The following is a 22,013-nucleotide window of genomic DNA, read 5'->3' as shown; positions in this document are numbered from 1 at the left end:
AGTATTTTGATAGTGTAACCTGCCGATAGCATTTTCTGTGTTGTCGGCTTAATGACATACATACGGCAATTTAAGTAGCCACTTGCTCAGCTAACTGTATGCTAGCTAGAAGCTAATGCTACCTTCCATGGCTATCGGAATTACTGAGGCAGAGTTGAGCCTGAAGGCACATTTTTGATGTTCTAGTTCACTTTCGCCTTTGGTTTAAATGTCATCGCATAGCCACCGTGCTCAAACGCGTTGAGAGAGAGAGCTAAATACGTCGGTGTAAATCCCACTAGAAGGTATGACGCAATAGGACGGACCACATCACTAGTGACCGTCGTTTGATATTTACAGGGAGTACCTGAAGGCAGCAGATCTGTCCCGTCCCGCAAACTTAGCTAGCATTAGCCGGTAGGAGAACACCGCAGCATCAGCATCATCCACACGCACAATGAGATGAAACATTTACCCGCTTATTAGATTGTACGAGACGACGGTGAGGATTATCTCACAGACCAGAACAGTAAGTGTCATTTCTGTTGTTGGATGTGTGTCCTAGGAAATCTGAGGATTTTAATGTGACCTGAAAGCATCTGATGTTGATTCAGCAGGAGGGCAGAGGCACTCGGCCTACCCTAATCTGTGCCTCTACGGTATCCCATAAACGTACAGCATCTACCCGTATCATGTACAGTACATGAATGATCAGTCTCCTCTTTCAGCTCATACATAGTCACCAGTATGCTCTAACCTGTGATGCATTTAATAACAGAAAAACAAAACACAGGAACTTTGAATAGTAGTGAATGGCAAGTTCAGCCGCCAAGCAAAGTCTTTTACAATAAACTTCATTTTTTTTCTCAATGAAAATGTGTTTCTGAGGCATAACAACCAAATCATACTAAAGAAAGAAACAACATTTGTCTCAGTAGTTGGCCAAATTTATTATTTTATGCAGTGGTGCACAGTTTCACAACTGGTCCATTCCTTTTATCCAGCAATTTATTATCTGGGCTACAAAACGGTCCCTCAGACGCTATTGGCCCACTCTACTTACCTCACAAATAGTCCAAAACCTGAAAGCATTCAGTTTTGGAAGATCTACACAACACCCGCTGTCTTAAAAAGGCCCAAAACATCATAAAAGATAACTCACATCCTGGTTACTCCCTGTTTGACCTGTTGCCCTCAGACAGACGGTACAGAGCAATTAGTGTAAGGACTAATAGACTTAAACACAGCTTTTATCCAACTGCAATAACACGTCTGAATACTGCTACAAAAAAAATGCCAATCACGCCACTCTTGTATTAGTCTATGTGCTGACTATGCGCAGAATGCTTAAAGGCAATTAAAATGGGTGCTAACTGCACAGTGATTTCAGCTCTAATTTGGCTATGATGATCAAACAGATGAAGGAATTTATTGTTGACTTGCTGCCTATTGTTTCCTGCCCTCTGTGTGTGTAGAGATGAGTCGCTTCTGTTCGGATAACAACAACTTTCCCTACGACAACAACGTCCTGGTTTTGGACATGGTGCTGGGCTCCCTGTGGGGTGTGCCCCAGCCCATAAACTGGGACAATGTGGCCAAGCTAGTACCAGGCTTTACTCCTAAGGAGGTAACTGGATCACTGGGTAACTAGAACCCCTTCATCCATCCTGCCTCTCCATCCATCCCATCCCGCCCATAGTTCGTTCCATGCTTTAGTAACAAGAGACCTGAATTTTTAATGAGAAATAATTCTGTGGCTCTGATGCAATTGTGTTGCAGTGTGCCCATCGGTTTGAGGAGCTGAAGAGCATGGGGGGGTTTCCTCATGTGGATAACCAATGCAATGCCCTGATAGAAGGAAGCAGCTCCCCGTCAGACCTCCTCTCCACACTGTTGGACACTCGGGACATAGTGGAGAGAGGAAGCGGCCAGAGCAGCAGCAGCAAAGTTACAGGTCAGTTACTTTCACCCACAGATAAAACCTTCAATAAGTTTAATCAGCAGGAACTGGTTTTATCGATAGCTTTACTCATGTCTTTCAAACTTCACAGTGGACAGTACACAGTTCATTGTACATGGGGAGCAAGAGCTGTATGTGTGCGTTTAAACCCTGGGAACCACAAGCTCAGGCTTCAGACTGCTCGAAATATGCTGTTTCACACAGTTTCCTACACTTTTGGCTCTGCATGATGTCAGTGAGGGAGGATATACTAAGTTTGGTCATCTCAGGCACACAGCTCTGGCTGTGAGCACAGAAGCCCCACCCACCTGCTGTTCAAACCTTCTGTTTGCAAGAGGCAACCAATAATCTTTCAGACAGTGGATAAACTCGGGGGCTGCACCGTGAAATTAAAGAATAAAAACGCACCACAGGAAATGAGCGTAATAGGCAAACATAAGTATAATAATAACATAATTTATTGTCTTGTTACATACTACTAGAAAGTGCTGAGTAAATATGAAATTATGAAACCTATTTATATAATTTGACCACTTTTGGTCTTTATATATTTTCCTATTTTATGCTGGCTTCCTTCCACAGTCCAAAGACATGGGAAGCCATATATCTTTCTTGAACTGTCATCAAATAATGAGGAATGCTGTCCAGTTACTTCTGAGTGTCTCTCAAAAGTAACCAAAAATGTATAAATGTATAAAAATAGCTCCAATTCCTAAACAATGAATGTGATCCTGTTGTTAAACCCTCTGTAACTTAAGTCTGCATTTTAATTAGACCTGCTAGCTTGAGTTACAGAACCAATCAGATGGTGTATAGAGTCAAAAATACAAAAATCATCCAGATACTTATTCTGGATGTGATTTTATGTGTTACAGTATAATCGATTGGAATTACTATAAGCAGTTTAAATGTCATTCTACTCTAATCACAGGTTATATTTTAAGTTTAATCCTTTTTTTCTCTAAATTGAAAACTTCAACTAACATAAACACAAACTAACATAAACATTTTTTGAATAAGAGATTTCTTTTATGGGTTACATGATGGTGTAAGTTCCAGTACAGCTATTTAGCTTGCGGAAGTGCTCCGAGGCCCCTATGAAACACATAATTGAAAGACTCTAATAAATTAGAGGGGTGTAGTATGATTTTTGTTCTCATGCTGCATGACAACCTTACTTTTGTTTTGTTTTTTCCAACGTTTTTGTGTACAGGGTCCAAGTTGAAGTCCACAGAAAGAAGTGCTGCTGTGGAGAAGAAAGAGAAAGGAGTGTCAGCAGAGGAGGATGAAAAACCTCAGAAACCACGAGAGTACGCTGGGAGATATCTTTTCATACCACAGTGAACCGAGCTAAGAGAGATTCCTCACACATCCTTTGAAAATCGAATCTATAAACATGACTCCATCTTAAAGTGGAAATGTTTTCAGCGTTAATCACACACACCCTGTGGATGAATATGATTGAATATTATTTTGGCTTTTCCCTACAGTCCCAACATGGTCATCCATGTGTGCGATGAGACCAAGAACCTGAAGCAGGACTTCACTTGTCCCAGAGATCTTCTGGTCAAGGAGATGCGTTACTTTGCTGAATATTTATCTGTGGACCCCCAGAGGTGGGAGGAAGTTGACATCTCAGTCCACTGTGACGTGCAGATCTTTGACTGGCTTATGAACTACGTCAGGAGGAACTCAGCAGGAGAGGGAAACAAGGACAAACCCCGACTTGGTAAAAAGAAACAAGAACAGAAAACAATCAACATTATTACACATCCCTGAGCTGTCATTTACACCACCTGTGGCGCTTGATTTATTGGTCACTAAACGTGGTGTGTGTTTGGTGCGTCACTGGCTGCGTGTTCTGTGTTGTTTGTCGTTCGTGGGGTTTGCTTGGTTGGTCATGTGGTATTTGTCGGTTACAGAGCCCAGCAATGTGATCTCAATCCTGATCTCCTCCGAGTTCTTGAAGATGGACACGTTAGTAAGTGTTGTGACATGTGACGCAAGGTGTGGTGATGTGCATCGGGCCTTTTGTTTTTCAGCTGTGAACACATTTTCTTAGATATATCCAAAAAAAATGTTACAGCAAAGGTGCAAAAGTCTCACATTTGCCCAGTAAGGCGCAGGCAGTATGTAGAATGATAGTTCAAAGGTAACAATGGGTAATTGCTCCTAATCCACAAAAAAACAAGAGGCCTACACACAGAGCTTTGTTAAGTTAGTGTTGCATGAAAGTGCAGATGTTCTTTTGCCCCCGTGCAGTTACGGTAGCAGTGTTTTCTCACCACTACTCAGAAGAGCTAGAACTGCTAAAGAAGTGTTGACATGGTTTGGACGGAGCATTGTTGAAAGGACATTTCCCATTTTTGTTTGATGAGTGCTCTGTATATGCGTCTGGCTCAGGTGGAGGAGTGCATCCAGTACTGCCACAAGCACATGAGTGCCATTGTGGCTACTCCCTGCAACATGAACTGCATAAACAGCAACCTGGCCACACGGATCGCTGAACTCTTCAGCCACAATGAGGCCGACGACATCAGGGACAAAAAAGACAAGTTTAAAAGGTAAGAGGGGCGAGCTGCTTTGCTTATTCTCGGCACCGTATTTGTATTCTGGGTCTCTGTGAATACAAATATTTGGACAAAGCTGTGAATCAGCTTTGCATCATTTGCATTTCAAAATAATCCTTTTTTAACGCCGGGCCTCGGCGTGGACCCTCAGTTAGGGTTAGTCTTAATCTAAAACAAGCCATTTTAGCTTCTTACCCCTCCATTTGTGCTAACTGCTTCTGATTTGTTGCACATAGCAAACAGAAGGTTCGAACCGCAGAGAACATCTTCTTCTGCCATTAAATGCAGTTGTGTTTCAGTTCAAAATGAGGACTCAAATGCAGATAAGCAACACCAGGAACAACATGGAGACAGGGGATGGAGACAAATATATGCACTGAGACTTTGTAGGGAAATGGGACACAGGTAGGAACAGGTGGGACAGGAAAAAAGTAGGAAAAGACTGGGAATAAATCTACAAAAGATGCACAGGGAGAAGTGTAAAAAAGTAACTATAGCTGAGACAAATGAAGACCACAGGCAAAGAAAGATGTTAATTAAATAACCACGAACCAAAACTTAAACTCATTCAGCGCTGACTGAAGCCTGAGCTTTTGGTATGAGCATCTGCCAGTGTAATAGTATATTTCCTTGAATTCTCAATGATCACAGAGAAGTTAAAAGTTCTGTCAGTAACACTATGATGGCTGCAGCAGTTCAGCTGCAGACAGATGGTCTCTTTAAGCTCCACAGATTCGATGTAGAGAACAATGCAGTGACTTCTCTTTTTAGCCAGTTCAGTCTAAAGATCTAGGAAGTGTCAGACTTTTTTACATGATTCCTACGCTGAAGTTTTGTCAGGTTACAGTTTCTCCATATAACACCAATAAAAGAAATATTGCATGTGTTGCATTAAATAACTGAAGCACAAGCACAAAGGCTACTGTCACAAAAGCACCTGGTATAATTTTACTAAAGCAACAGTGGCTTATACTTTTATAACCTTTTATTAAGATATATGCAATATCAGCTCAAGTTTGATCCTTTCTTGTCTTTCACCCTCAAAGCAAACTGTTTCAAAAAAAAATTGAGCGTCTCTTTGACCCAAACTACCAGAACAGAGATTCACCGGGAAATGCCTCAACTCTGTACAGGTGAGTATAAGCTTTTTATTTTTGCATTGTGTTTCTTTTTATGCTCTGACATGTGTAGCGAGCATGTGAATATTCTCTGCTAATTTAATTTATATTCTTTGTCATCCTTGCATTTCATCCCAGGTGTGGTCTGTGCCTTAAGCTGTTGACCAAAGACACAGAGAGGAAAATTTCTTGTGTTCCGGGCAAAATCAATATTGACGCTCGTGGAGAAATCATCTATACACACACCAGGTATAGCAGCATGTTTTAATGGCTGTTTTAAACCTTTTACTTTAACCTTTTACTTGATTGGCTGAGTTCCTGATCACAGTGTGTGAGTGATCGTGTGTGTGTGTGTGTGTGTGTGTGTGTGCAGACAGAAGAGTTGGGATGTGCACGAATACATCACAGGCCTGTATGAGGAGCTCAAGTCCTGGGTCTTGGTTTACTGGAGAATCTGGGGTACCATCAACTACCTCACCTGCTTCCGATGCCAGCAGGTTGGAGTGTTATAGTGTGTGTGTTGCACAAATGAGCAAAATGAATAATAAAGAGAAAGTGAACAGAGTAAGAGTGCGTGCAGGATATACTTTTAAAAATCATTTGTATGTGTGTGTGTGTGTGTGTAGGTGTTTGTATGTGCAGAGCTGACGCAGTGCAAGTACCACCCAGACAGCGTCCTGTACCCTGGCATGGGTACAGAGAGAGGCTGGCACGGTGCAGGAATATATCCGTGCTGCAACCAGCGGGTTCTCCGCTTTGACCCCACTGGGATACCAAAGGTATGCATGTGCACACACACACACACACACACACACACACACACACACACACACACACACACACACACACACACACACTTACCTATTCTAGGTGCAAGGTAATGCTTAATGCATTAATACTGCCTTTACTTTCTTAGGGCACCTTCACACTTGGAGTTCATTTAACACACATTTTATTGATAAAACAGGACAAGTAAATGTGAGGACATATAGATAGGCATAAGTCAGTTATAGGCATATCTCACTTAATCCATATTTATCCGATACCGATATACTTGTACAGCTCCTTAGTTCATCTTCGTCTAAAACAAGCTGTTCTGCCATCCTCTGTCCTTTACGGCAACCTTCTTCTGAGTGGCTGCCCCTCAAAAACAGCACTGACATCATTCAGAGGCAAGAGTAGGAGAAAGACTACTTGAATTGAGTGTGTAGATCAGGCTTAAGCCTGAACTTCTGGCTCACGGGAATTTCTCGTACATGCGTTGACATAGTTATTTGAAAATGAAATGCTTAATGCGAGCATCCACCACTGTAGTAGTATATGTTAGTGGAAAATAATTTACCCCCTTAAGCCTCTGAGTTCATATTAAAACCACTATGAAGTGGAGCAGTACTCTTTCACACTCAGCTGATGCTGCTTCTGCTGCATTGCTGTAGCATACAGCTGGTTCAACATGACCAGGATATCGTTCTATAATCTGGACTTGGTGGTGTTGGTAGCATCTGACTGATCTAAAAGTGGTGGTTCACAGGTCATGTGACTTTTCCCCAGAATGTTATTAAGAACTTTGTAGCAGAATGCTACACATGGTTGCACATCAGATCTCTGAAACTTTAAACTGGATCCATTTAAACATTAACCCTGTCATAAGTCATATAAAGATCTAAACTATAGCGCCCTATAAAGGCTCAAAGGTTACTGCCCCAAAGCCTAATAAATAAAATGTGGAAATTGCTTCATTTTGTCGGTAGATCAAAGTGAAATTAGTCTGATTGATTGAACAGAAATGCTTGGTGTGTGTCCTGTGTGCTAGTAGATGCGTTTTCCAATGTAGAAAGAGTCTCAGCAGCAGAGTAGAATACAGTATAAAAATATTTCTACAATTTACCAAATTACCATTGGAAGAATCAGTGAAAACTTGGGACTTCAAGACAATTTTAATGCAAAATCTGGAGAATAACCTGAGAGTAAGGATTAAATATGGAACAGAAATTAAGCAGACTCAGTCTGTGTACAGATGTGATATTAGCTCAGCAAACACTTCCAAGGCCACATCCCTCAGGTTTCCAATGTTGGCCCCCACAGTTTTGTGGTTACAGGCTAAAGACAGTTTTCGTCTCATTTGCGTGCACCTGTGACGTGGTGCATGTTAATTAAACACTGTGCAAGCAGTCTCATTCTGGCTGCAGCAGAGTTTGTTTGACATCTCTCTGATTGGTGGGTAAAATTGACAAACACCCAAATTTACCCTGCAGAAGAAATCCTGATCCAGTTTGCTCGTGTTTGTGTGTGTGTGCAGGGCTGTAAGACGCGGGATCACATAGTGAATGTGCCCGATGAGGAGAACTGTGACGAGGAGACTTCAGCCCAGACCCGAGTCCTCAATGACCTGCTGCTGCACAGAGATGCTGTGTGTGTGTCAAACTCTCCATCGGCAGAGGGGTGAGTGTGTGAGGATTCTTTCACAATGTTCTTTTTCATTGTGTGTGTTATCGATGCACTAATTGCAAATGTTCCTGTGTGTGTGTCAGTGCTGAGGAGAGCCAGTCCAGTGCAGAAAAAGTTCAGGACTGTGACGTTCTCTTGGAGCCAACAGTCCTCAGATCTCTGAGAGGAGATGGCAGCACCGTAAGTCGCACACTTCCCATTTCTCTGTGTGCTTCTGTCTGTCTGCCCTCAGCCTTTCTGTGTTCTTACTGTGTCTACTTTGTGTCTTTAACCAGTTTTCCCTTTTGAAAAACTGGAGTCTTCAGCTGGTAGGACACTCTTTTTTCATGATATCTGCTTACTTTTTTAAAATGATTGAAAATTACAAATGAGGAACCTGCAAATGTTGCTTTAGACGAGAAAGAAGTGTGTGTCTAAAAGCCTTGACCTTTGCCCTTTCAGAGACAGCAGTCTCTTCTGTCAGAGGATGAGGAGTACACCACAGGGTCAGAGGTCACTGAAGACGAGGTTGGGGATGAAGAGGAACTCTCTAAGAAGCAAGGTGGAGAATTTATTCTTGTTTTCTTGCATCAGCAGGATCTCATTCTCTATTTCATACGGCTGAAGGGGAGCCTTGAAAGTGCTTAAAAAGTGTGTGTGTGTGTGTGTGTGTGTGTGTGTGTGTGTGTGTGTGTGTGTGTGTGTGTGTGTGTGTGTGTGTAAGAAAGAGAGCTTGAGAGAAGCTGAGCTTTATTCAAAGTGATTTGAAACAAACTGCAGCAATAAGGGCAAACTAGTGCACAGTTATGTTTACGTGAGCGTTATTTTGTATGCATTTGTACAGTTCGATAACTGTGAGAGTACACTGAGAGCATTTAGCTCTAGTAACAGGCATTTGTACCAGTGAGCATGAAAAAGTAGGGCAAAGACCTAGTATGTAAGCACTGACTGGTATATGTGTGTGTGTGTGTGTCTGTGTGTGTGTGTTTTTATGCTCAAGTGAATGAATAAACGAGTCAGTTTTAAACAGTAGCAATTTAAACAGTAAAAGAGTAGCACTATATTTATAAAGAATTACAAACAACAATTATTTGATGCTCAAATTAATTAATTAATATCCAGTTTATTTCCAATTAGTTCCAAATTCATCTTGAATTCAATTCAATTTTATTGATATAGCAGCAAATCACACCATTAGTCACTTCAAGGCTGTATGTATTATTGTATGGTAGATGGTAGATGGTATTATTGTATGGTACAATAATACATACAGAGAACCCAACAATCATATGACCCCCTATGAGCAAGCACTTTGGCGACAGTGGGGAGGAAAAACTCCCTTTTAAAAGGAAGAAACCTCCAGCAGAACCAGGCTCAGGGAGGGGCGGCCATCTGCTGCGACCGGTTGGGGTGAGAGAAGGAAGACATTTGTTGTAGGTCTGATCGAAGGACTGATGTGATGGTAAGTTGACTGCTGCTCTGCTTTGAATATTGAGTGATTAGTGAATAGATTTTAAGCCCAATTGTGCCTAAGTTTAAGACCATATTCATTGGTTGTTTTTGTTGTTGTTATTACTTTGGGCTTTTGTTCACAAGAATTGCTAGCTTCCCTAGAGTTTTGGACACCCAGACAATCAGATGATTGCTGAGAAAGCACAAGGTTTTTATACCCCTGTGCTATTCATGTTGGTGCAGGATGGTCTCCTAGAGAGGCCAGGGTTGAAAAAAGGGATGCTTCAGAACCTCTGAGGGTGTTATGCGCTGATTTGCATCCAAGGCCAACATCTGTTTGATTAGCCTGACAAGTAATTGTTGGCCATTTTCAGGTCCTCGCCTAACCTTCATTAGTTTTTCGAGGTCATCGAGACACTTAAGTTTTATATATCGAGTTTCCTTGGATTGATAATCTGTCTCGTATTGAAATTGTTCTTTGGTCTTAAATGTCCAGCGCTGTTTGTTGTAGTTATCTTCGATGAAATACCAATCAGTGTAGAAGCCAGAATCTAGGAGATGATCTGGTAGCTGACCCTGGGTTTCAGTTATGAATCTCAAAACATCATAATTGTCTTCCCCAGGATAGAGAGGCACCCCTGTAGCAAGCTCCACAGCTACCAGCCCCAGAGCCCACATGTCAATTGCTTCATCACATGGAATGCCAAGCATAACCTCGGGTGCACAATAACCAACCGTCCCCAGACTGTGACCAGGAATCAGTGCAAAAGCGGGACGTGCGAGGCCAAAGTCTATAACTTTGACTTTGACGGGAGACTCATGGCGATTCACAACCATTATGTTTCCAGATTTGAGGTCAGCATGCACTATTCCCACAGAACCCAGGTGGAACAGAGCATTTGCGAGCTGATGCAAAATGGGACTGAGTTCTCTTATTGGGAGACCCTGGTTTTTCCGGTCCCCTATGTAGTCCCACAGGCTTTGGTCGAGGAGTTCGAAATTTAAGCAAATACGCTCTCCATCGAGGAAATAGCCGTTCCATTCAACAATGTTGCACCTGTCTGGATCCAAGCGTCGCAGCTGCTCCAGGATGAAAATTTCCAGTTTTGCCTGTTGCTGAATTTTAGGGTTACCCTTGTTGACTTTGATAGCCACAGTTTGGTTGTTTTTTGTATTGCGACATTTGGTCACAACACCAAAGCCTCCTTCCCCAAGGAAAGCCTCTACCACGTGGTGATCTCCCAAAATGGTCCCTTCAGGTATTTCAAGATCACCTTCTGAGGAAGATGAGGAAGATGATATTTCAGAATCACCTTCAGAGGAAGATGATATTTCAGAATCATCTTCAGAGGAAGATGGGTTTGCTGAGGTGTTGACGTGTCCTTTTTGCTGAAATTCAACTGAGATTTGGAAACTGCAGTTGAATTTTTGCGATCCATGACTTTCCCAGTTTGAAGGCTGCTGAGAGAGCACAAGGTTTTCTCCCCCTGTGCTATTCATGTCAGTGCAGGGGGCTCTCCCTGAGAGGCCAGTGTTGAAAAAGGGATGCTTCAGAACCTCTGAGGGTGTTATGCGCTGATTTGCATCCAAGGCCAACATCTGTTTGATTAGCCTGACAAGTAATTGTTGGCCATTTTCAGGTCCTCGCCTAACCTTCATTAGTTTTTCGAGGTCATCGAGACACTTAAGTTTTATATATCGAGTTTCCTTGGATTGATAATCTGTCTCGTATTGAAATTGTTCTTTGGTCTTAAATGTCCAGCGCTGTTCGTTGTAGTTATCTTCGATGAAATACCAATCAGTGTAGAAGCCAGAATCTAGGAGATGATCTGGTAGCTGACCCTGGGTTTCAGTTATGAATCTCAAAACATCATAATTGTCTTCCCCAGGATAGAGAGGCACCCCTGTAGCAAGCTCCACAGCTACCAGCCCCAGAGCCCACATGTCAATTGCTTCATCACATGGAATGCCAAGCATAACCTCGGGTGCACAATAACCAACCGTCCCCAGACGGTGACCAGGAATCAGTGCAGAAGCGGGATGTGCGAGGCCAAAGTCTATAACTTTGACTTTGACGGGAGACTCATGGCGATTCACAACCATTATGTTTCCAGATTTGAGGTCAGCATGCACTATTCCCACAGAACCCAGGTGGAACAGAGCATTTGCGAGCTGATGCAAAATGGGACTGAGTTCTCTTATTGGGAGACCCTGGTTTTTCCGGTCCCCTATGTAGTCCCACAGGCTTTGGTCGAGGAGTTCGAAATTCAAGCAAATGTGCTCTCCATCGAGGAAATAGCCGTTCCATTCAACAATGTTGCACCTGTCTGGATCCAAGCGTCGCAGCTGCTCCAGGATGAAAATTTCCAGTTTTGCCTGTTGCTGAATTTTAGGGTTACCCTTGTTGACTTTGATAGCCACAGTTTGGTTGTTTTTTGTATTGCGACATTTGGTCACAACACCAAAGCCTCCTTCCCCAAGGAAAGCCTCTACCACGTGGTGATCTCCCAAAATGGTCCCTTCAGGTATTTCAAGATCACCTTCTGAGGAAGATGATATTTCAGAATCACCTTCACAGGAAGATGATATTTCAGAATCATCTTCAGAGGAAGATGATATTTCAGAGGAAGATGGGTTTGCTGAGGTGTTGACATGTTCTTTTTGTGGAAAGTCAACTGAGTTTTGGAAACTGCAGTTGAATTTTTCTGATCCACGACTTATTTCAAGCTCATCTGAGCCAAAGGATGGGTTGGCTGACATGGTGTAACGTGTCTGCTTGTTTTGTGAATTGGTGAGAAACAAAACTGAACTTGGTTTGGTTTCTGTCATAAAATGCTCTCAAAACTTCTCGAAAGGGTTTTTGTTGCTGTCAGGTCAATGTCCGTTAAGCGATAAAGTACAATAGGTGGGCGCTCCTATTTATGTGTTTTGGGATCAAAGCAAAGTTGCCACGTCAGAAAGGATCAAAGCAAAGTTGCCGCATCACAAGGAATCAAAGCGTTCTAATATATGCGCGCATGCGCACACACGTGGTTGTTTGTGTAATGTTGTTCACACTAAGAATTTTAAAAGGAAACTGACAGTTACAAAACTTTTTTTTTCGTTTATTTGTATTTGTTTTGTTGTTGTTGTTGTTTTTTCTGCATACCATGTCCAGCTTTTCTGTATAAAGTAATGAAGAATCTTGGATTTGGTGCTTAAAACTTCGTGAAACTGTAACCGTATTTCATTCACCATAAATCACTATCTGATTTTGAATAGTTTTCTTATCAGATACAGAAGTCTAAAACCAACATTTCTCTGCCTGGGCTGCCTTGTAGCTCTGCACGTTGTCTCTTCAATGTGTGACCCCCTCCCTCCCCGAACAGTCGGGGGTGAGTGCACTAACGTGTCCGGTGTTGCCGTTTTAATGAGTGTTTGCTGGAAAACGAAAAATACAAGGAGTCTGCAAGATGGATTTGTACGTTTTCACAATGGGGGAGTTTGCGTAAGTGCTAGTAAATAATTTTCTCGAGTGTGTACGTTACACATGCTAATTTTGGAATTGTTTTTATTATTTTGCTAGCTAGCAAACTCCGGGATAAATGATTGAAATGTACTCAGTGTGATGCAATACGGTGCCGCTATTATAACAGTTAGTTATTGCAGGGTAATTTATGTAATATGCTGTGAATTTAACCAAGACTACACAGCAGTAGCAGTATTGCGAGTTACTTCCCCAAAGTGAACGCTTTAAACGTTAGCCCGATGCTTAACTAGCCAACTTAAGGCTTTCTGATTAAAGGCTAAAAGCGGCGTTGTCACCGAATAAATAGAATATTGATTATATTTTTGTGTATTGCTGCAGTTTTTTCAAGTATTAACTTGGTGCTTTTGGCAACCTTACGGGGAAATAATGGTAATATGGCTGATCCATATGGACACAAAGAATATAGACTTTTTTATGCTACCGAAGTTCCCTCGCTTTCATTCAAAATCTGTTTATCGTTAAACAACTTAAACATAATTGCCTCAAACTCACATTAAGGCCTGTGGGACACTATCAGCCACTGAAACAGTAGACAAATGAATATTTCATACCTTAAGGCTGCCTGTTTGTTTAAGGGAGATGAACAATACATTATAATTGTATATAATAATATCACAGATGATAGATTTAATAGGTTTTTGAAAGATGCTTGTGCATTCAAGTCTTATATGTTGAATTGAACCGAGTATGTCAACTGTTCAAAGCTTCTCCCAGTCAGTGCTGTTCTATGTGCCTGTCTTACTGTACATGATGTTATTAGCACAAACACTTTAAAGGTGATAATTTAGGACTTCAGCAACACAGACTGCAATGTAGTTAAGCATCTTACAGTTAGTTTTGAATGAATGAAAAAAGACAAGCAAACATCTGTCTCCTATTCTTTTGTGTCACGTAAGAAAGAAGCATAAATATCTGATGAGAAGACTTATTAATTTGGCCTTTCTCATGATCTGACTGAGGTGATGCGAAGTGAAATAGTCATCCTTTTTTGGTAATGTGCTGGAAAAGCTTGAAGATGGAGATTGATAGTGCTTACAAATTGCTTGAATGTCACCCTGAAAAAGGTGTATGAAGTAAAATCTGATTTTGATGCGTTCAGCACAAAATTTAGTCACACAGTCAGGACAACATCTGATTTACCTTCATTGGGAAACATGTTTAAAGCAGGAGTTCAGTACATATTTTGTTTTTTGTACATATTTTTATAGATCTTTATGTTTATTAACTTTTTTTTTATTGTATTCTTATGTTTTTTTTAATTCTATATATTTTATACATGTGTTACATTTACATTTTCATGTAGCTTTTTAAAAAAACATTTTTTTTGTATTTTGGTATCTTTACCTGTCTCATAAATTCAGGGCTACATCCTTTCTATAGACAAAGAGCTTATCTTGGAGCCTTCAGCTTCTTCTTTAGTACTTTCATAGGTGGATGTAGGAAGTAACAATAATATGTGATGATAATCTGTGATACATGAAATAATCTTATATTAATAGTAATAATGGATCTGTTCCTGTCAGGAAAATGCTTGTGCAGAGGTTTCATTGTCCTTATTACCACCACAGCTCTGCCTCGCAGTGACAGTTTAGTTGCAGTTTCGAGGCTCATTTGTGTACCAGCATAAAGACTTTCCTCGCAGTGAGCTGTGATCTCAACTACTGAGCTGATGCATGCTATAGTTACAGCTGGATATTTTTTTCTCTTTCGTAAAGTGTTTTCATTAAACAGACTCATTCATTATTAATTGTTTTACATATTTTGTCTTTTACGTAAACAAAACACTGCTAGAATTAAAGTACTAGAAACAATTAAAATACACTGTAATTAGTACTTTTAACAATTTGATAGATGCCTTTTATTATATTTTTAACATCAGCATGTTAAAGGACTTGTTTAGAAGAGAGTGCTAATTTATATGCTAAAATATGTTTTTCTTTTTGGCCAAGTTAGTGAAAACACTTTATTATCCTCTAATAGATTTTTTTAAATGCTTGGTGATCATAGTACCCAAAACTAGCTGCATCAGGTAGTACTTCTGAGAGGATCAGAAGTCCCAGGTATACTGGTATTGGGTGTTGCAGCTGTAGGGATGACTCTTTCTGAAGCCTCAAGCTGACTGTTTCCTCTCAGATGTAAAAGGCTGATGATTTACAAAACAGACACTGCGTCGTTCAAATAGATGAGGCTCATCATAAAATAAGAGATACTTTGCTCTCTGAGCATTGTTTCTAGTGTCCATTCATCCATTTAGTTTACTCTGGTCTTAATAAAGAGCTTAAGAAGAGATATTGTTAGAACTTAGAAATAGGAGGAGCAATTCAGACGTTAAGTTTTTAATACGAATCGCTGGACAGAAAAAAGTGGCACACCTATTCGTCTTCAAAACAGGTTTGACTGACAGCTTAGAACACAAGATGCTGAAACTTTACATACATGGCTGTTACATACTGGGCTGAACTGGCAGCTTATCAGAAGTAGCTTTTGATGTTGGCAGTGTGAGAGCTGAAAAACCCAAAGTCATCCTATTTTCATCACTGACTGGTTTTAATCACGTGATGGCTTCATGTTACCATGTGCTCTGACTAATGATCGCATAATGTTATGCTTACTCATTTCCTTTAACCCGACAGTCCTGCGATCCTCTCGTCACCGAGCGCCTCTAAGTGATTAAAGCAAAATGAGGACACTTGACGAAACACGATCTATTCATAGCACATCACCGCTGTTCCACCCTCATCTCCACCACCTCATCTATTTTTAACATTTCATTGTCAGTCCTCACAGCTTAAGAATGGAAACTGAAGGCATTTCTCTTTTCAGCCTGCAGATGGCGCTGCAGTCCTTCACTACATCTCATCCTGTTTTTCTGTTTTCCAGCTGCTAAGAAGGCCAAAAAGGCTCACAGACCTCTGAAAAAACAGCTGTCCTCGCCAAACTTCCAACGCAAAGAAAAATCTGAGAAAGTGAGTCAGCAGTTTCATGAATATTTCACTGCGGCTCCTTAGTGGAGTCAAACACGGCAGAGTTCAACCCAAATATCTGACACATCTTATCTGTAACCTACAACAGGATGAATTGTTTTTAGCTGGGTCTTATAAATAACTGAAATGCCCTAAATATGGATACAGAACTGACTTTGTAGCATTTTGGTGCATATCTGATATTAGTAGACATCCTACAGGAAAAAGCTGGATTTATTATTGATACTCCACAATATCTTATTGTGTGTCCATAAAAAGATCTCACACACTGACTTATACTTCCTTTTAGATATTCTGTCATAATTGTTGCTTATCTTTTTTACTTCAATTTTACAACATTCATTATTTTGTCTTCAGAATGTGCTTTTTTTCCCTCCCTCAGTCACAGACCAGGGACAACACGCCTTTCACGTGAGTAGATCTACATGTTTATCCTACTTACAAATTTGCTAAGCAGTAGCTGTGCATTGAAGTTTAATTCTTTAAAATGTAGCTGGAGCTAATATAAGGGTTCAGCACTTTGTATTAATCACATTCATAGACTGTATAGAAAAGATGGATGAAGCCACCATGTTCTCAGTAACTTGTTGTTGAAGTCCTGTTGTGAGGGGTGTGTCATTGCCTTTACAGTCTTGGTGTTTTAAAACTGGGCGTGGCTCCGACTGAAACAGAATTCATGTTGCCACATCTGTGTTTGTTTGCATATTTGGCTAGAAGGAATAAAGCATTATGGGTATTCAAGCTATCCAGACTTCACTTCAATTAAAAATTTCTTTGTCTAGCATGACTCGGATCTTGTCTGTGGCAGAAGAGCCACAGAGAACGATAGTAGCCCATAGACCAGCTGGTGCCCTCTGGTGATGGTAAACAGTTACAACAGGTAAACCAGTCCTGGGTAGAAACCAGTGGATCCCCTGAGCTCAGCTTTTAGGGTTTTCCATTAGGTGGTAGTTAAGGCCATATCATACCGTTCACAGTAATACTGGTATAATGTTGGGCAACGATAAGAAAATGGAATACCGCGATAGAATTTGGGTAAAACGCGCATGCGCAGTGCCTTTGTTTTCATACGCACATGGCGGAAAAAGCATGGCAGCGACGGAGAATGAGGGCGAAAGCGATCGTTGAATGAAACGGATGAACCAGAACTGTTTGTAAAAATGCTGCAAATTCAGTGTGGAACTGGTTTAGCTTTCGTCCGTCAGATACACAACAAAGCACTATTTTTGGTAGCGCATGCTAGCGGGCCGTCGTTATTACCGTGTTTTTTGGAAAATACTGCACACTTAAAATCAATCCTTTGATTTTTCTGGTTGTGTTTACTGACCTCGAAACGATTTTATGTAGACGGCGCTCGAAAATCTGTCAAATGTTTTAGTACGACTTTGCTAAGCTACGACGCCGCACCGCTTGATGGATTGTCGGAGCATTACGGCTATCGTAGGCGGAGCCTCGCAGAGTGATGCGTACTGTGCTTCAACATAATATTACCGTATTGTGTGTGTATAACCTCTTTAAGTTTTGTGGATATTATACATGGTTATGCTGAGGATATGTCGGCCAGTTTCCACTGGAAATACCTTTTGGTTAAACTGTCAGCAAGAAATTTTGCACTGTTAAATTTTTATATAACTTTAATGCACATAAAAAACAGCTGCTTGTTTAAGTGAAAATACATTGATTTTTTTTCCACTAATAAAGTTGTGGAGTTGTAAAGTATTTTGTCTAGTGTCAATTATATCGTCAGTTATATCGTTATTGCAAATTTTCAAATATATATCGTGATAAATATTTTTGGTCATATCGCCCTGCTCTAGTGGTAGTACTTGGTACCAGGTAATGTTTTTGTAGTTTCTCAGCCGAGTTTCCAAGTGATCCAAATCAATTTGAAAACAGACATCAACAGACTGCATGCCAGTCAGTGGCTTCAGACTCCTTCACAAAAATCAAAACTGACATTTTTGAAATCCGGCAGTGAGGGAAATAGCGACACAAAACCCACCTCCGACCTTCAGCCCAACCAGTCTGGTTTTAACATTAGAACTTTCTTTTTTGATAAGGCTTATGGTCAGGGCTGGATCAAGTGACCCAGAATCCTACCTTAGTTACCCTGCAATAGGCTTAGGCTCTTGGGGTTTCTCATGATGCACTGTTTCTACTTTACTCGCCTCTTTGCACTCTCTGTGTTTATACACCCCTCTGCATTTAATTCTTAGTTATTATCAATCTAAGCTGTCCTCCACAGTTTCTTCTCTCCTGCCTCATGCCCAGCCGGTGGTGGCAGATGGCCCCGCCCCTCCCTGAGCCTGGTTCTGCCGGAGTTTTCTTCCTGTTAAAAGGGAATTTCTTTCTTCCCACTGTCACCAGGTGCTTACTTGAAGGGGGTCATTTGATTGTTGGCGTTTTCTCTGTATTATTGTAGGATATGCCTTACAGTATAAAGTGTCCTGAGGCCACTGTTGTTGGGATGTGGTACTATATGAATAAAGTTTAATTTTAAGTTGATATAGTGACTGTTCTGAGACACATTAGTCCCAGTCAGTAATCATTTTGCCATCTTCATGTGGAAGTTAGCAGGATCTGACTTCTGGTAGCAAGAATGTCAACAGCAACTGGTCAGAGGTGTGTTGCGGTGTTTTGTTTTGAAATGTTTCTCCTTCAGTCTGCGTTTGCGCCATGTTCACTGCATGTGGGAAGGCGCTCTGTGTCCTGATTGGTTGTCGTCACAGGCACAAGTTATTTTGACTTAGGAGTTACAGGTAAGGTGTGGAGAATCAGGTCAGGACATTGTCCTTGGCTGCCTGTTCTCACACTTAACTGGAGATAGTCCCCTTAAGCTGGGTACTCACCCTGGGAAATACTCTGTGGTTAAGGGGAAGCTGCTCCTTTTCAGTGCCTGTTTGTTCCATGTGGGGCTGAAAGTGTACGGCACCAACCTGATATAACAACATAATCTGAACGAATTTCTCTGCTGTAAATCTGGATCAATAACATTGATTGAAAAAACGTATAATCTATTTCTCGTGTTTGCTGTTTGAAGTTAACTGGTGCTCGCTCTGTGGGTGTTTGTGTGTGTTGTAGAGTAAGCGTCCAGAAGAGTAAGTGGGACAGCTCTCGCTCTATGCGCTACAACCAGGACGCTCAGCGAGAGGAAGGTAAAGGAGGACTCATTGATGCTTTTCTATTTTAAGCCACTGAGTCAGACTACGTTCTTTCAGTCTTGCATTAACCACTTTCTTTGCATGTTAACCAGACCAGCGCCGCATGGTGGAGATCATTGGCTACCTGACAAAGATGAGGTTTGGAGACCAGGAACAGAGTAAATCCAAGGATACTAAAGAGGTGGCTGTTTATTTACTGTACACCTAAAATGAGATTGATTGTCAGGGTGCAGGAAATGTGACTTTGACCAGGATTTATTGTCTTTCTTCACATCATGTGGTCAAGATTGGTGCTGAGCTGTCAGACCTGCTGTCCTTGTTTTTGCAGCTGCCTCATGTTGGATTGTTTTTCTTCCGGACTCTCTCTCTCTCTCTCTCTCTGTGTGTGTGTGTGTGTGTGTGTGTGTGTGTGTGTGTGTGTGTGTGTGTGTGTGTGTGTGTGTGTGTGTGTGTGTGTGTGTGTGTGTGTGTGTGTGTGTGTGTGTGTGTGTGTGTGTGTGTGTGTGTGTGTGTGTGTGTGTGTGTGTGTGTGTGTGTTACAGCCTGCAGGGGGGATCTACTCCAGACTTGAAGTGCAATTTAGGAGCTCCTCTCAAGTCAGACAGAGTTCAGAAAAGACACCCAGGTACATTTACAGTGTTACACACACCCTGGTGTCTCACTCAATAACTAAGCACTTTTTTCTTTCTTTACCTCTGCAGGTCTAAAACACGCTACGCTCAAATCCGAACAACATAAAGAAGCTAATGGGGGAAAAAGGCAGTGGAGCTGCTAAATAGACCAGCATTAAACCCGATGAAGAGGACAGAGACTCGCTCCTCAACCCCAGCACTTGTCAGCCCACCCGCCCCTGCTTAACTCAGGTGACTATGTATGGATCACCGTCAACCACATCTCCTTTCACTCGGCCCACTGTGTGTTTGTTCAGCTGCATCCAGTCCACAAAAACAGCAGAACTGTGGACCCATCTCGGCTCATTAGAAATGCACTTTGACTTTCCTCAGTGTTTCTTTAAAGACGGACAGGTGGGGATTTCTACAGAAGGCAACAGGAGAAATGTATGGAAGTCCACTCATGCCAGTGGGAAAAGAAAAAGTCATTTGTATTTCAGAAAATATTTCATAGCAATGACAAACATGTATCTTATTGTAAAATACATAGTTTCTGTCTGTCCACCAACTCCTACACAATCAGGAGTTAATCAACCAAACTTGGCACACAGGTACATCTTAGGCCCCTATAAGTTCTTACCTATATCAGATACTATGGTGTAATCACATTACACAACTACCTACTGACCAACTAAAAGGACACACTTTGTGTTTATGCACCTATCTCACCTTATACAAGCATTGTATCATTTCAGTTTCACAACAGTAGCATCTCATTTACATCAGATGTTATAGTTGTGAATATTTTGATATGCAATATCATCGTGTTGCTTGGCAACCACCTGGTAACAGAATAAAAATACATTTATGTAGTAGAGCAGGACATGGGATGTAGTAGTAAAGGTAAATTTAAAAAAGAAAGAAATTACAAAAATGCCACAACAGAAAAAAAGTTTTGATATTAAAAAAAAAAAAAAAAGGGGAAAAAAAGCATAAATCAAATTGACTTGAACTGAAGAAAAAAACTACATCAGGATACTGGAAAACATGTGTGTCTAAAGCTCCAGTGACATTTTTTTAAATGCTAAATTGAGATCAAATTTAATTTTGAGGTTAAGAAGTAAAATTGAGATAAATGTATTGTATGTTATATGAAAATCGGTCAAAAAGATGTCATGAGAAAAATGTATGAAAAAAGAAATCATTTTCTTAAACTGGCACTGATTATCTTCCTGGATGGCTAATTGAAGATGTTACCTTCTTAAACTGACATCTTATTTCCACCATAGTGGAAGGTCAGACGTGTCGCATGGAAATTTTACTGCATCAACTGAAATTTACACCCAGCCTTACATTTACACTGTAATTCTGCCTGCGTTCTGTGTAAAGCTCATTCTGTAGGTGAGAAGGATGCCACATTTGTTCCACCAAGTTCTGGTAGAGATGTAGTTCTAGTCTTTCCTGTGTTTACTGGAACGTGACTGTGCCATGTACCACACCTAGGCCAATAAAATACAAGTGGCTAAATCCATTCAGAGCCTTATGTGAACTTTTGTTTCTGGTTTATATCCACTGGGTGGCAGCAAATCACACTGGGGGAATAACTATGGATTCCCAAGACACAACCTTTGCCCCAGTTTCACCATGACCTTTCACCTCTCCAACAATCTACCAGGTGAAAAATACGCACTTGATTGGTTCTCAGCTTTAGCAAAGAGTGTTAGTGTTGTTTCCTGTATGAAAAGAAGCCAGAGCAGTTTGTGGAAACTGAAAGTCCCAGAGAGGGCTGGTATGTGCCACTTGGTTCGGGGTCACGCCGCTCCTCTCTGCATGAGAGGCACTGACCAATGGGCGTGCTAACCTGGCTCTTCCTGTAAGACTTACTCACAGGGGTATTAATAACCCTGGCTGCTCACAACACAGACCCAGAGCAGGGCTTAACGGGGCATAAAGCGTAGAGGAGGTGATGTGGGCTTTTTTTTTTTTCTCCCTGTGGGCGGGCGCTACCCCAGCTGTTCTATCTTCTCCTCAACAGCAGATGCCAAGAATGGCTGAGGATGTGGATCTGGGTCAGGAAGGGGGGGTGGGGGAGTCCTGTTACAACTGGACTGAATTATGGTCCCACAGAGATAAAGAGATGGTTGGACACGAGAGCATCAAAGCAAACACGCCAAACTGACAGAGATGCTCAGTGTGCCAAGACCTGCAGAACTAAAATGTTA

At 41.3% G+C, this 22,013-nt stretch overlaps 1 protein-coding gene across 2 annotated transcripts; it reads left to right on the top strand.

Annotated features, from left to right (window-relative positions):
• The first annotated feature begins 31 nt into the window (after positions 1–31).
• Positions 32–20,743, top strand: sanbr (SANT and BTB domain regulator of CSR). Of its 2 annotated transcripts, XM_026190734.1 has the most exons (21): positions 32–508; positions 1,455–1,606; positions 1,759–1,933; positions 3,153–3,249; positions 3,430–3,668; positions 3,862–3,920; positions 4,343–4,503; positions 5,556–5,642; positions 5,766–5,876; positions 6,001–6,124; positions 6,254–6,406; positions 7,927–8,069; positions 8,159–8,255; positions 8,351–8,383; positions 8,517–8,616; positions 15,916–16,001; positions 16,402–16,430; positions 19,101–19,174; positions 19,273–19,361; positions 19,723–19,805; positions 19,882–20,743. In XM_026190734.1, exons 2-21 carry the CDS (start codon positions 1,457–1,459, stop codon positions 19,916–19,918), a joined length of 2,127 nt encoding a protein of 708 aa, XP_026046519.1. In that variant the 5' UTR covers positions 32–508; positions 1,455–1,456; the 3' UTR covers positions 19,919–20,743. The 2 variants fall into 2 exon arrangements, with proteins under 2 accessions (XP_026046519.1, XP_026046520.1); XM_026190735.1 differs by lacking the exon at positions 32–508 and having other exon boundaries at positions 1,563–1,622.
• Positions 20,744–22,013: the final 1,270 nt, after the last annotated feature.

This window comes from Astatotilapia calliptera, chromosome 13, assembly GCF_900246225.1.
Source record: "Astatotilapia calliptera chromosome 13, fAstCal1.2, whole genome shotgun sequence".
In the NCBI taxonomy this organism is placed as follows: domain Eukaryota; kingdom Metazoa; phylum Chordata; class Actinopteri; order Cichliformes; family Cichlidae; genus Astatotilapia; species Astatotilapia calliptera.
The sequence above is the reverse complement of the archived record's forward strand: the minus strand, read 5'-3'. Positions and strand labels throughout refer to the sequence as shown.